General features: G+C 33.2%; 1 protein-coding gene across 1 annotated transcript in view; it reads left to right on the forward strand.

Moving 5' to 3' along the window:
* The window catches only part of NECTIN3 (nectin cell adhesion molecule 3), a 97,720-nt gene that overhangs the window by 57,802 nt on the left and 25,920 nt on the right, over positions 1-13,998 (forward strand). The window contains exons 6-7 of the mRNA XM_087818147.1: positions 4,140-4,278; positions 6,636-6,720. Of these exons, the coding sequence (XP_087674273.1) occupies positions 4,140-4,278; positions 6,636-6,720 (224 nt within the window). The remainder of the gene's footprint in view (positions 1-4,139; positions 4,279-6,635; positions 6,721-13,998) is intronic.

Genomic DNA, 13,998 nt, shown 5'->3' on the forward strand with positions numbered 1-13,998 from the left:
AAGTTTTGGTGAAAGGAATCAAGAGGGGAAAAGGGGCAAAACTTTAGTGTTTCATTTAATTGTTAGAACTAGGTATTCAAATGTAAGTGTGAAAGGGGATTTTTAAATGGTTTTAGAAAATTGCTGTAAACAAGTATTTTAGTGTATAGAACAGTATTTTTACTTTATATATACATACACATGTATATGTGTGTGTCTGCACGTGTGTATATATATCTCTTTATTGATTTCCGAGAGAGGAAGGGAGAGAGAGAGAAACATCAGTGATGATGAGAGTCATTGATCTGTTGCCTCCTGCACGCTCCCCACTGGGGATCGAGCCCGCAACCTGGGCATGTGCCCTGACCGGGAATCGAACCTCGATCTGGATTGTAAGTCAATGCTTAACCGCTGAGCCATGCTGGCCGGGCTAGAGTAGTATTTTTTAAAATAATGTCGTGCCTCAGTTTCAGATGTGAATAAGGTGAGCACGTTTGAATAGCTTTCACGTATTTATTTTTAATATGTTTTTATTGATTTCAGAGAGAGGAAGGGAGAGGGGGAGAGATATAGAAACATTAATGATGAGAGTCACTGATCAGTTGCCTCCTGCATGCCCCTTACTGGGGATCAAGCCTGCAACCCTGGCATGTGCCCTGACTGGGATTCAATCAGTGACCTGGTTCATCAGTCTATTCTCAACCACTGAGCCATTCAGGCCAGGCAATTTTTTTATTTGTAATAAGGACAAACTTTAGTTTATTTTCTATAATGTATTTTTTTTTCAAAATAATGAAAGTTCTTATATTTATTTTTTTTTTAGTATTATTTGTAACTGATTTTTAAACATTTTCCTCATAAGACATATGCATGCTGTCTTTAATTATGGACAGTATACTTCTGTTTTGTTGGAGAATGCTATTTTTCTGGTTTTGGAAGTGAGTTCTCAATGTATTTGGGTTAATATAACTGCTGCGATGACCGGAAGCTGTTCTTTTGAGAGACAGATGCACCAGTCCTTTAATGCTAAATATTTTAACACATCTTTCTGTTTTCTTCTGCTTATAAGCACAGACTCAGATTTAGTAGATCATTCCCCTAGGTGATGGTAATATTACTTCATGCCATTGACCCAGTAAACTAGCTTAATGTTTTACAAGACCACATTTATATACATTTGCTTACTTAATTGTTTTATCAATGTAGTCATTTTTGTTGGAATATAGAGTCTGTATAGGTTATGTGGGCAAGGATGTGAGGGAGGCACTGCTGGGGCTAAATTCTGAACTATCACCAAAATTCTTTTGACTTGAATGCAAGAAATTTCAGCCTGCCCAGCCAGTGTGGCTCAGTGGTTGAGCGTCAGTCTGTGAACCAGGAATCAGAGATCAATTCCCTGTCAGGGCACATGCTGGGTTGCAGGCTCGGTCCCCATATGAAATACACCATATATTTATTTGACAATCAGTTAACCTATCTAGAGTAGATTATCTAATTGGTAAAGAGGTGGCTTTTATTCTGGTTGCACAGTCCAGTACTGTCTAGCCTGCTCTGATTCTCAGAAGAGGTGTGCACACAGGATAAATATGAATAAAGAGTAGATGGAAGCAAATGAAGTAAATATGCCCAAATTAAGATGAAATGAAGTATCATGGTATACTCACAATCAACTCTCAGTTACGGAATCCAAGAGCTAGAAATTATAAGACTAATTGTCAGAATTGGGTAAGTAGACCATAATTTAAATGTTTAGAAAATTGTATCTAGACTTTAGAATTACTTCAGGATATTAAAAGTGTTATATATTCAGAGTCAGGAATTACTTTAGAATATTAAAAGTCTGATTATGTTTTAGTATTTTACAAAGCACTACCAAATTTAATAATATTGCTAAGACTAAATTTTTTGGAGAAGGTGTGAGGTTTGATGAATTTATAGTGATGTGTACATTGAGAATCTTAATTGGACTAATTATATTAAAAGAATAGCCTGAGTTTTTGAAACATAATTTCAGAAGTATTACTGTAAATATAGTATTAACTTTGCCATTATCATCAAAACAAGACTCATTTAAATTCTGTATACTTGGACAAAAAATCATAGGGCTGCTTAGCAAAAGAAAAATTTCCATTAAAGGGAAACCTTTAGAATAACAAGTGTGGAATAGGTAGCAAGCATACTTGATTGACACATTGAGATTTTTTATTTGTATCAATCCTGAGGCTTATGACCTTGGTCAAATAAACTTGATCACATAACCTTAATAGGTTTCAGTTGGCCTACTGTTAAAGACTGAATACAAAGCTATAATTTCGTGGTGGGAAAAGTGATAGTGTCGAATAGAAGATTACCCCTAAGTCATCCCAAATCTCACATTTACAAGAGCAGAGTAATATGTGACTGGCTTAGGTCACATATTTTTCTCACCTAGCACATATTCAGATGGAGATAATAGGTAGAGAAATGAGCAACAAAGGGAAGATAAACCAGGCACGTAATAGCAGATAAGGGTAACATCCTGAATGACTGAGCCAGTTATATTGTTTAAAATAATTGTGTATTTTACTATTGTTAGATTCTATTCAGTGTTTAAAAGGTTATTGAAATGAGTTACTTGGCCCTCACTGGTGTAAGATGTTTAGAATGAAGTTAATAAAATGACCCATTAATAAACCCAGAATTTTTTTTAGTTTGCTGAAGAAGTTTTCATAGTTGGAAGGGAAGCATTCTTCTTAGCAATGTAAAGCACCACATGACTCACACCTTAATAAAAACAGTTGGGAAATATTTCTAAATATTTATTTATATGGACTGCTATGATGGTACGTAGGCGAAATATATTTCAAAACTGATAGTGTTTTAATTCCATTTAAATTTACACATCTGGATCCCAAATGTAATTGCAATTATTTAAGAGTATATGTGAATGTCAGTTTGAAAACTAAGAGCTCTTCATTACCAAATTGGGGACCCAGAAAAAGCCATCTACATTATGCTTTTGGTTGCAAAAAATGGTTGCAAAAAACCATTCTCTCCCAACAAGGACATAAGGGCGGCGGCTTCTATCCTACCCCAACCTAGCTTTATTTTATTCTCTGTTCTTTGCTACCCATCGATTGAATGGCCTTGCCAGAATACTTAAGTTTAGAACTTAAGTGTCTTCATTTATAGAAGTTAAATATCTTCCTTATTAGATAAAATATGTATATTGAAGGTGCTTTGTAACAAAGTTCAGTTATTGGATTTAGTGTGGCTAAAATTGTCAAAATAATACACATTAAGGATTGGTTGTGTCATATTCATGATACTTATATTTGAAAATATATAGTTACACTAATTTTAGTAATTTTTCTTATTTGGGAGTTAATAAAATAGGGTGACTTAATTTTTAAGAATTATGTGAAATTCTAACCACTAAATACTATGTTTTAAAAATCTTAAGTTTGAGGTGAAGGGTAGGGAAGAGAAATTGGTATTCAGAAATGATAAAGTGTATCTATAGTCAGGAGATAGGGATGAATTTTCATTTTATTTTATAATAGAAACACTACCTTAACTTCTTATTAAATGTACATATATCAAGGGAAATTGTACCTACTATTTTAATACTTTTATTTTTAAAACTTAAGTTTTACAATGTGACTTTTTGACTATTTTAAGTAAGTCTGGGATTTTTGTTGTTGACCTTTTACCCCTTGAAGGTTATTAGTTTCTTTAATAGACTGTCTTTTATATTTAAATAGAATAACGATGGTAAATGTCTATTGTTGGTTAACTCTGTTAAAAAATACTGACTTATTTTGTTTTATCACCTTTTAGAGTCTGAACTTACAAATTTCCATCCATTTCTCTATCTGCTTTTCTCATCAGATATTCTTTGCCCTTAGAGAACAGATTCATTTGTTGATATCTGACTGGGGCTGTTCTTTTCATAACCTGAGGAAAGCAAAGGTGGAGTGCTAAGGTGACAAGATATCTTAAGAGCAAGAAGGGTGTTAGTAGAATGCTCCAAAAGCAGTGAGTCAGGTCTGGGGTCCTTCTAAGCTTGCTGTTGAATGACATGCTTCAATCACATAGTCCTTGCACATTGTAGAAATCAGGGTACGTAAATTCAAGAACTCTAAAATTGTTTGAAAAGCCTAATTTTTGTCACTTTACAGATGTCCCGGTTAAGCAGACCTCTTCCATAGCCGTCGCTGGAGCTATAATTGGAGCTGTCCTTGCCCTTCTCATCATTGCTGTCTTTGTGACTGTACTGCTGACTCCTCGAAAAAAGAGACCATCCTATCTTGACAAAGTGTAGGTAACTTTTTTGCCTGTGTTCAACTATGAATATTCAGTATGTGTCAGTCTTTATGTCTGTCTTTATAGCTACTCATGTAACGTGATGAAAGTAAAGGTACTGTTAGATCTTTCTGTGATGACCATGGTTTCATCAGAATGTCTCGAATTACATCTTAGTAAATAAACTGTCAAGGGGCTGCTGAAGACAAATGTATTAGACATCTTTTTCACCTACACTCCATTAGACACCTACGTGATGACACACTATGTTGTCCTGCCTTGTAAATAAAAATGTAGTTGAAAGACAAAATAATTTTTAAAATCTTAGAAGTTTAATTGCTTCTTCAGATTGTATATGCCTGTCTTAGATAGACATGACTTAACTTTCAACTGACAAGAATTATTAAACATAGAATTTTAAAGTTTTTATCCTTAATTTTGGTTTAGGTGAATTATAAAATGGACATCTTTATTTATTTAAAGAGAAAACAGTGTTTTGGGCCTTGTGATTCAGAAAGAATTACTTTGCTGTAGAGTCCAAAGATTAATGTCCCAGTTCATGTAATTCCATCAACAGCTTTGTTGCTTCATCTGTGAAATGAGAATTATACTTGTCCCACTTACCACACATGGTTGTGATGGGAGCAGAATGAGATAATGTTGATTACGGGCTCTAATGTTCTATACGGTGCCATTCTGTCTTTTATAGTTTTTATATTAGGACAAAGAATGTATTTCTTCTGTTTTCATAAATGCTTTGCCTGTGTCTCTAATCTGGCACAGTGGTAACACTAATCTTTTTGCATTAAAGACCCCTAAGAGTCTCAGCTCTCATGATCAGATTAGTGGTATGGCTAAGAACAAGTCACATGACCTGCATGAGCCTCAGTTTTCTCACCTAAATGACCTATGGCACCTTGGAGCTATAAAGTTGCTGAGATTTTTGTTAGATGAAAGGAAGTAAGTAATTTAAATAAAAGGACTGTCAGGTGCCCTTTCAGTGCAATACCTGTAAGACGAGTTCTTTAATATTTCAAGAGTGACTGGCATGTGGTTAATTAACTTCATCTTAGTTCCCACATTATCCCAGGGTTTTCTAGAATTTTAAAAACATAATTTACTAGTAGACTAGTAAATCCATGCCACAATTTTATTTATCCTTTGAATTCTGTTCATTTAAAAGACTTTTGTGCCCTCATTGAGAAGTTTATTAGACCACAGAGAGTTGGTAGTTACTTTGGCCCCTATGACTTTCGTTCCCTTAACCCTTTAATGTAGGTAAGGTTCTGGTTTAGTTTACTAATCATGAGTCCTGAAAATCACTTTCCTGGGGTCTTCAAAAGTATGAGAGTATGTAAAAATGGTTTTCTATTTTTTAAAATATGTTTTTATTAATTTTTAGAGAGAGGAAGGGAACAAGAGAGAGATCAGTGTGAGAGAGAAACATCCACTGGTTGCCTCTCGTACACACCCCGACTGGGAACCAAACCTGCAGCCCCGGCATGGTCTTGACCTATGCAAACCGGCAACCTTTTGGTGCATAGGACTGTGCTCAACCAACTGAGCCACACCGGCCAGGGCTAAAAATTGTCTTCTAAAATTCAGAGAGCTACATTTAATTCTACTGTTGTAATTTAAGGGACATCTGTAATATTTTGAACAATAAAAAAATAAAAATTTAAAAAAAAGAAACAGTGTTTAAAATAATATTGGGCTTTTAAAAGCTAGATTAAGTCATTTTAGCAAAAAGAAATGCATCCCTTAAGGTTGTAATGGTCCCTTTGTTTATTTCCGGTTGCAAGATTTATACTGGACTGTAAATTGAAAATATTAATTTGCATGGTGAATATTCTAAGAGTGGCCATGCTTTTGAAAATTAGTTTTGAAAATTAGTTTTGGAAGTATTTCCAAATACAATCTCAACTTTTTTTCATTATCATTTGAAGATACAGTCTTTTAAATCACTTCTATGACACTTTAGAGCAAAGTGTCTTCCATTACACATGTTTTACTATCTTTAAAATGTTGATAGGCACAGTTAGATGTAAAAATGTGCAAGCCTAAATAAAATTGGTCATGTACTCTATTACGTGCTTAGTAATAATTTGAAGAAAATGTTTCTATTTGAGTTGCTTCTTTAAATATGCATCTATTAGATTATCTTAAGCATTGGAACCTTTAAAACTAGTGTCTTTTCCATCTGCGATAGGTTAGTGAAAGTGTAAGAGCTAAATTAAATATGTAATGTACACTCATATATAAATGTGAGTATGAGGAAAATATCCTAAAAAATGAAGAGAACCTTCGTTGTTTTTCCCCTTTTTTATTTTTGCTAAATGTGGCAGTCACATTTTTTAACCTTTTTAATGCAGGATTGACCTTCCACCCACACATAAACCACCTCCTGCGTATGAAGAACGATCCCCACCTTTGCCTCAAAAAGACCTTCTGTATCAGGCAAGTGTTCACGAGCACACTTAAAATAAAATGAAATAAAATGTACTAAGCAATATATATCATTTGTTTCAAAATATTATCTAGTCATGATACGTTAACTATTGCATAGTAATATGTAATCATTTCTCTGAAACGGGTAGGTGATCAAATTTTGTCTACGAATTGGAAAGAAAAAAAAGTAATGGCCACCGTAGCTAAGACAAGTCAACACTGTATTAGGAGTACAAATTTTTACTAAAACTATAGCAGAAGACATTGTTAATACAGTTTTATTGGCATAGGGATTCATTATAAAATATCCATTTCTATATATAAAAAGGTAAAAAAAATGAATATCTTTGGTAGCATATGATGAGCTTTTTCTCTTTGGAGTATGTATTTTGTTTCTTTTTCAGTATATTCAAGGTCTGAATTTTAGCTGTTTTTTGTTTAGCAACAACAGGTTTATATTCCAATTTAAAAGCCTGGGTGTAAATATTGGGCCTCATATTACATATATGATAACTTAAAATTTTTCTTTCAGAGTAGCTTACAATAATTTATATGAAAGTATTGATTCATGCTTCTATCTCGTGCTCTTGGGAAAGTTTAAACCATTGAAATATATGAATACTTTTATTCTTAGCTTTAGTTTCACTGTGTTTTTTAAATTTTGTTTTTCCTCTGTCACCCATGCAACCTATTGGGGTTTTATTACCTGTGAGAAAGTTCTATAATAGTTTATTCCTAAAATATGCCCTGTATCTTCAACTTGAACAAGGCAAATCATTGGCCCACCAATTACTTTATTTAATTTAGTGAAAAAACTCCAAGGGAATATATCTGTTAAGATATTTTCCGTTTCTGTTTCTTTGTTGACCTTATAGTCAGTGTCCTGCCCGAGCATGGGGCAGGGAGGAGCCTTCCCTGGCAGGTGCACTCATTGACAGTGGCCACCAGCATTGTCATCTTACACAAGTTGCATCTTAGAGGTGAAGATATGCCATCTTTTCTGACCTCTTGTTTTCACATAAATGGCGTAGCCTCACATTTCTTTTGGCATTTTAAGTATTTTAATTTTCAATGGCATTCTCCCCACCCTATCCCCGTGGCTTTTTCTATTTGGTTATTATTAGCAAATAGACATTCTTTGGCTTTGTAATATAAATCTTACATCTACCATCTTTTTTCAAATTTATTTATTTTAATAGTTTTTTAGTTTGTTTAGTTCTTGAATTTTCTAAATATATAATCTACTTGCTACATATAACCAGTTATCTTTTTTCTTTATTATTTTGCTTTATTATTATTATTATTATTATTATTATTATTTGCAATGATTAGGGCCTCTAGAAGAATGCTAAATGCTGACAACTGTAGGGGGCTTTATCTTATTGAGCTTCAAATCCAGCATGAAATACTGAACACCAATATAAATGTCTTTGTATTAAAATTTGGACAATGCTATGGATAGTGCTATTTTTTTTAACCTCGGAAGAGTTTTATACTTAGATGTGAAAAAAATATTTCCCAAATCAACTAAAATGATCCAAGGAACAGTTTCAGGAAAAAATATCTAATGAATACAGTTTGGTTTCAAATATGGAAAAATCTGGATGTAAATGTAAATCTTTTAGAATACTGTGTTTTAGCCTAAAATAGCATTTATTCTTAGAAAGTCAGAACTAGTAGATTCCTTGAAATAGATACTGTTACTTGACTCGACTGATTTCAGTGAAGCCAGCAATATTATAGGGGATGTGGCTTTTGAAATTATTTTTATAATGCTGACCTATCTCATTATTAAAAGCTTTGTAATCTCTTGAACTGTCATAAGATTTTTCCCCCTACATATCCACATTTGCGGAAGAAGTTATCTGTCAGATGAATTTTGGTAATTTTTTTTATTTTCAACAACCTTAAAATGTTTTATGGACAATATTTTAGTAATTGGAATACACAGATCAATGTTTCTGGTTTAAAACATTTGTTATAATATGCAAATATGTGTGTTAACATTCTCTGTGATGAAATGGGATATATGTGTAAAGTACTTTGATGACTGAATTCAGTGAACAAGCTGTCTTTTTTGTGAAATACCGTTTTTACTTAAAAGAATGATTAAAAATCTATGGTCATCCAAACTTGAGAATTTTGCATTTTCTCAGAAATCATTAAAATAACCTGTCACTCAAGGCAAACAACTGACAGTATTTATTGTCATTGAAAAATTTGGATTGTAAGTAAAAATTATAATTTTTATAAAACTCGTATCTGCAAGCGTGAGATTGACATTGTTGGAGAAATTAATGAATATGATTTTTTAATATTGAATAAGGAAAAGTAACAATGTTTTAAAGATCTGCATAACTTAGTGAACCAGTAATTTCCAAATGATCAATGAATGCCAGTACAAAATCATGCATGGGTAAAATATCCATTCAGAGTACAAGATAGATGTAAGGCTTTTCATGTAACAGAGTATGAAAAGTTTATTGATGTGTTTTAGATAGCAGCTAACCTTAAGAAACTACCACTTGTTGAGTTTTGGTATAGTATTAAGGAGAATTTTCCCAAATATCTGAAAATACTATTGAAATACTCCTTCGTTTTCCATCTATGCATCTGTGTGAGGGCATTTTGTCTTCATAGATTTCAACCAAACCACATTTTACAAGAGCTTGAATGCTGTAGCAGATATGAAAATCAAGCTTTCTTTTTTTGACTCAGATATTAAAAAGATTTGGAAATGTGAAAAAAATAATAATAAAAGGCCATTCTTCTCACTAACCTATGTTTTGGAAACATTTTTCATTTCAAAGATGCTATTTATATTAACATTATGGGTCTATTAACTCATTAAATGAATTCAGTACTTTAAATTTTTCTTAAGTTTAATGTTTAATGATAAATATAGATAGCTATTACCAAAATAAGATATAAACAAAAGTGCTTTGGGTCCTCAAAATTTTAAAGTATAAAGTGGTTCTGAGGCCTCAAATTTGAGAACCTGTGCTGTAGACCATAAGCAGTGTGAAGGCCAAGATTGTGTTACCCTTGCTTAGTACTAGAGTACTTGTGCACAACACAATGTGTGGCTTATTGTAGGTATCTAATAAAATTTTTTGAATGACTAAGTGAAAGAAAGAATCAAGCCCTTTTTTATATTCTCTTTTAGTCTATGACCTGTGAAAATTTCTACACTGTTTATTCTAGAATATTCATGTCCCAGAGACTGTGTTTCAGTATATTTAACATCAGTATATCTAATATCATGTCTCAAGTATTTATATATCATGTATGAAAAAGAACAGAGAGAACAGGAGACTGGAGGGACATTCCAAAATGTTAGGAGTGATTATCTTTGTATGAGACTTTTTAGTGAGTATTCCATTTTGTGCTTCATTTTCCTATAGTTTCTGATTTTTCTACAGTGCTTTTTCTCCCATCAGTGGCCTTTTAGCATAGGAAAATAAAGATCTGCTGAGAACCCGAATTACTGGACTAGAGTGTTTAATCAGTCAGACCAGTTATGACAGTGCTTAAGCAGAATTTACTGTCTGGAAAAATGATTCCCCCCAATAATTCACCAACATATATCCCATTCTTTAGTACATTTTTGTAAATGTTCATGGCAGAGTGTTACAGAGAAAGTGTTTCTACATATGTATTGTATTTTGAGTAGATAATACATAAAAAACAATATAAATGAGTATTTTCTAATGTATCACTCCCGTTTCCATTCCTGTTCACCCTACACCCACCACCTCCTACAGAAAACCACTTTCATAAATTTCTTGTTCATCTTAATACTGTCTAAGCATAGACAAGGAAACGCACACATTTTATCTTATACAAAGGGAACATATTTACACCCCTAAGATATACTGGAGATCTTTCTTGGGATGCAGAGTACTCTCATTCTCTCTTGTGTCTGCATAGGACACCAATGTGCATGTACTACAGAGTTTGTAATGTCAAAATATTTTTAAGAAGCCAATAATGGTGCTGAATAGCTTTGTATATGTGGCATTTTGTATCTATGCAAGTATAATCTGCAGGGCAATTTTTTGAAGTTGGTTTAGCTCCATCAAATAGTAAATGTGTTTATACTTTTGATGAATATTGTCAAATTGTCTTCTATAAATACTGTTCCATTTTGACTCCTACGAGTAATACTTGAAAGTGCCTGTTTCTCCAAATCCTCACCAATAGCATATGTATTTTGCTTGGTTATTGGTAATCTGATAGGCAAAAAAATAGTATATACCTATATTATTGTAACTTTGCAACCTCATTACTAGTGAGTTTCAGCATCTTTTCCAATGTGTAAAAGGCCATTTTTTTCTATGGGCTGTCATTTTTGTGCATGCTTATTTATTGAACAAAATTATGGCCACTTAAACATTTTATAAGTAAATTTGAAACTTTTTGGTTTTGATTCTAGCATGAATGGTATGTACTTTGTTCCTTGGTATTGAAATTTGTGGTACAGAAAGTTTAGTAAGATAAATTACATATTCCCATTGATTTATAAAATAGCAAGATAAAAAAATGGAAAACTGTTATGACTAGAACTTGCACACCATCAAGCTGTGTAGTTTAGAAACATGAAGTTCCTGCTTGTTATCAAGTTTCTAGAGTTAGAGATATGCCCTAGCAGGTTTCTTAAGCTCAGTTACTAATCACTCCACATTTCACTTAAGGCTTTCTTGAACCTTTCACCCTCTGACTCTTTATGGCTTCATAGATTCCTATTATTTCTTCTCAAAACTCATCTTCCCAACACATCACTGCCATTTTTCAATATTTTTTAGTTAAGCCTCTTGTGTTAATGATCATCGATGGCATGGTTTTTCTCCCAGGATCTGAATATTTTAACATGTTTCCAGAAACTACCAGTAGTTATGGGTTTGGGGGCCAAGGAGAAAGGGGGAGGAAGGAAGATGATAGAATTAACATTTTTCTTCCAAGTTAGAAGAAAGTATATGACTAAGTGGATTATTCAAGTAAATGAGGGATGAGTATTTCTAGCATTGAGTAGCAAAAAAGTTTTATCTTGCCTGTTGCCTCCAGTTGATAGGTAGTGGCAATTAGTAAGTCAAGTAGTCAAAGAATTGTGGGGCCTTGTTCTGGTCTGAGGAGAGTAAAAGTTTTGTGAGCAAGAAAACTTGGATGAAATAGTGATTTACAAACAAATAATATTGAAATAATATATTCAAGTGAAATATAGGTGCAACATTTGAAGTATAAAGAATTGATATTTTTACTAAATCATAGCTCTGACTAACCAATCTTGTAAACAAGAAGAAAATAAACCGACTTTATAAGGTTTTATAGAGATTAATAAATTATAATATGCTACATCTTTAGAACAGTGCCTGACACAGTGAATTCTATATAATTTGCTGTTATTATTGTTGTTAAATTTAAAAAGAACTTATGTAATTCTTGATAAAAATATTAAATTCAGCAAGCAGTGAAATTATTTTAATAGAAGAATAAAACATCCTACTTTGACTCATGTAAACTCAGCATCTGTTTCTTTTGGAAATTATTGATACTTTTATTATAAGCTTAGTCGTGCCTGAAACGAAATTAAAATGTATGGAGTCTATATTTTTTGATTCATAGTTCTGTGTTTTTCCCCCTCACTGTCATTCATTTATCTAACAAACACTTCTTGAATACTTAATATGTTCCAGGACTGGCAATTTCAAAAAGGATTTTATTGAAGTGTAGTTGACATACAACAAACTGTACATATTTAAAAAGTGTGAGTTTGATACCCTTTACATATTACTGATAAGCACATGCATAGATACATACAAACAGGTCCAGGAAACCTCAGCACAGTCAAGATAATGCACACATGCATCCTTTTCATAAGTTCCATTGCACCCCTTTGTAATCTTCTTTGCTTCCCTTCCGCATCCCCAGGGAAGCAAACACTGATCTGCTTTCTGTCTACATATATTAGTTTACATGATCTTGAATTTTATATAATAGAATCATACACTATGTTCTCTTTTTTGGTCTTGCCACATAATGATTTGGGGCTTCCTTCATGTTGAGTTGATCAGTAGTTGTTCCTTCTAGATAGGCGTACCTTGTAGAGATACTACATATTTAAATAGATTTACTAGTTGATGGACATTTGCATAGTTTCCAGTTTGGGGCTATTAGAAACAATGCTGCTGTGAACATTTATATCTAAGTCTTTGTGTAAATATATGCTTTCGTTTCTCTTGGGTAAACACCTAGTTATGAAATGGCTGGGTCATGTGGTAAATGTAACTTAAAAAGTATAAATTATTGAGAAAATGCCAAAGCATCACCCTAAGTGGTGTTTTCCATTTATGTTTCACCAGCACTGCACGAGTTGCTCTGTACTCTAACCACTATTCTGTGACCAGATTTTTTAAACTTTAGACACTCTAATAAGTGCTTGTTTGTATTTCATTATGATTTTACTTTGTACTTTAAAATTTATTTTTCTAGTTACTAATATGTAGAACTTTTTTTTATTTCCTGATTTGTCATTCATTTATCTTCTTTGGTGACATTTCTGTTCTATTATTTGCTTATTTTTTGTTGTTTTTTTTATTGTTGACTTTTGAGAGTTCGTTATATATTTTGTGTTATGGATTGCATGTTTGTGTCCCGCACCCCCCAAAAATTTATATTTTGAAACCCTAATCCCTAAAGTGATGGTATTTGGAGATGGAGCCTTTGGGAGGTAATTAGGTCTTGAGGGTGGAGACTCACAGTGGGGTTAGTGCCCTCCTAAGAAGAGACAGGAGAGAGTTTATTTCCCCCTCTGCTCTCTGCCATGGGAAGGTGCAGCAAGAAGACACCTGTCTACAAACCAGGAAGAGGGTCCTCACCAGAAACCAAGATCTTAGACAAATAGGAGGCTTGGACGTCCTAGCCTCCAGAATGGTGAGAAATAAATTTGTTCTTTAAGCCGCCCAGTCCATGGTGATTTGTTATAGCAGCCCTAGCAGAATAAGACATTTTGGATACAAGTCCTTTGTCCAATACATGACTTGTAAATATTTCCCCATTCCCGTGCTTGTCATTCTTTTAATAGTGATTTTTGAAGACTAGAAGTTCTTAATTTTGATGAAGTCCAGTTTATATGATGACATTGTAATGCCATGCTTTCTCTCTGGAATGGGGGAGTTAATAATTATTTTTTTAGTTGCTATTCATACAGTTATATTTTTATGACATCACTTTACTTTCCCTGTGTAAACTTTATTACCAATAAGGAAATTAAATGAATTCAAAGACAGT

This window comes from Miniopterus natalensis, chromosome 6, assembly GCF_054644295.1.
Source record: "Miniopterus natalensis isolate mMinNat1 chromosome 6, mMinNat1.hap1, whole genome shotgun sequence".
Lineage (NCBI taxonomy): Eukaryota > Metazoa > Chordata > Mammalia > Chiroptera > Miniopteridae > Miniopterus > Miniopterus natalensis.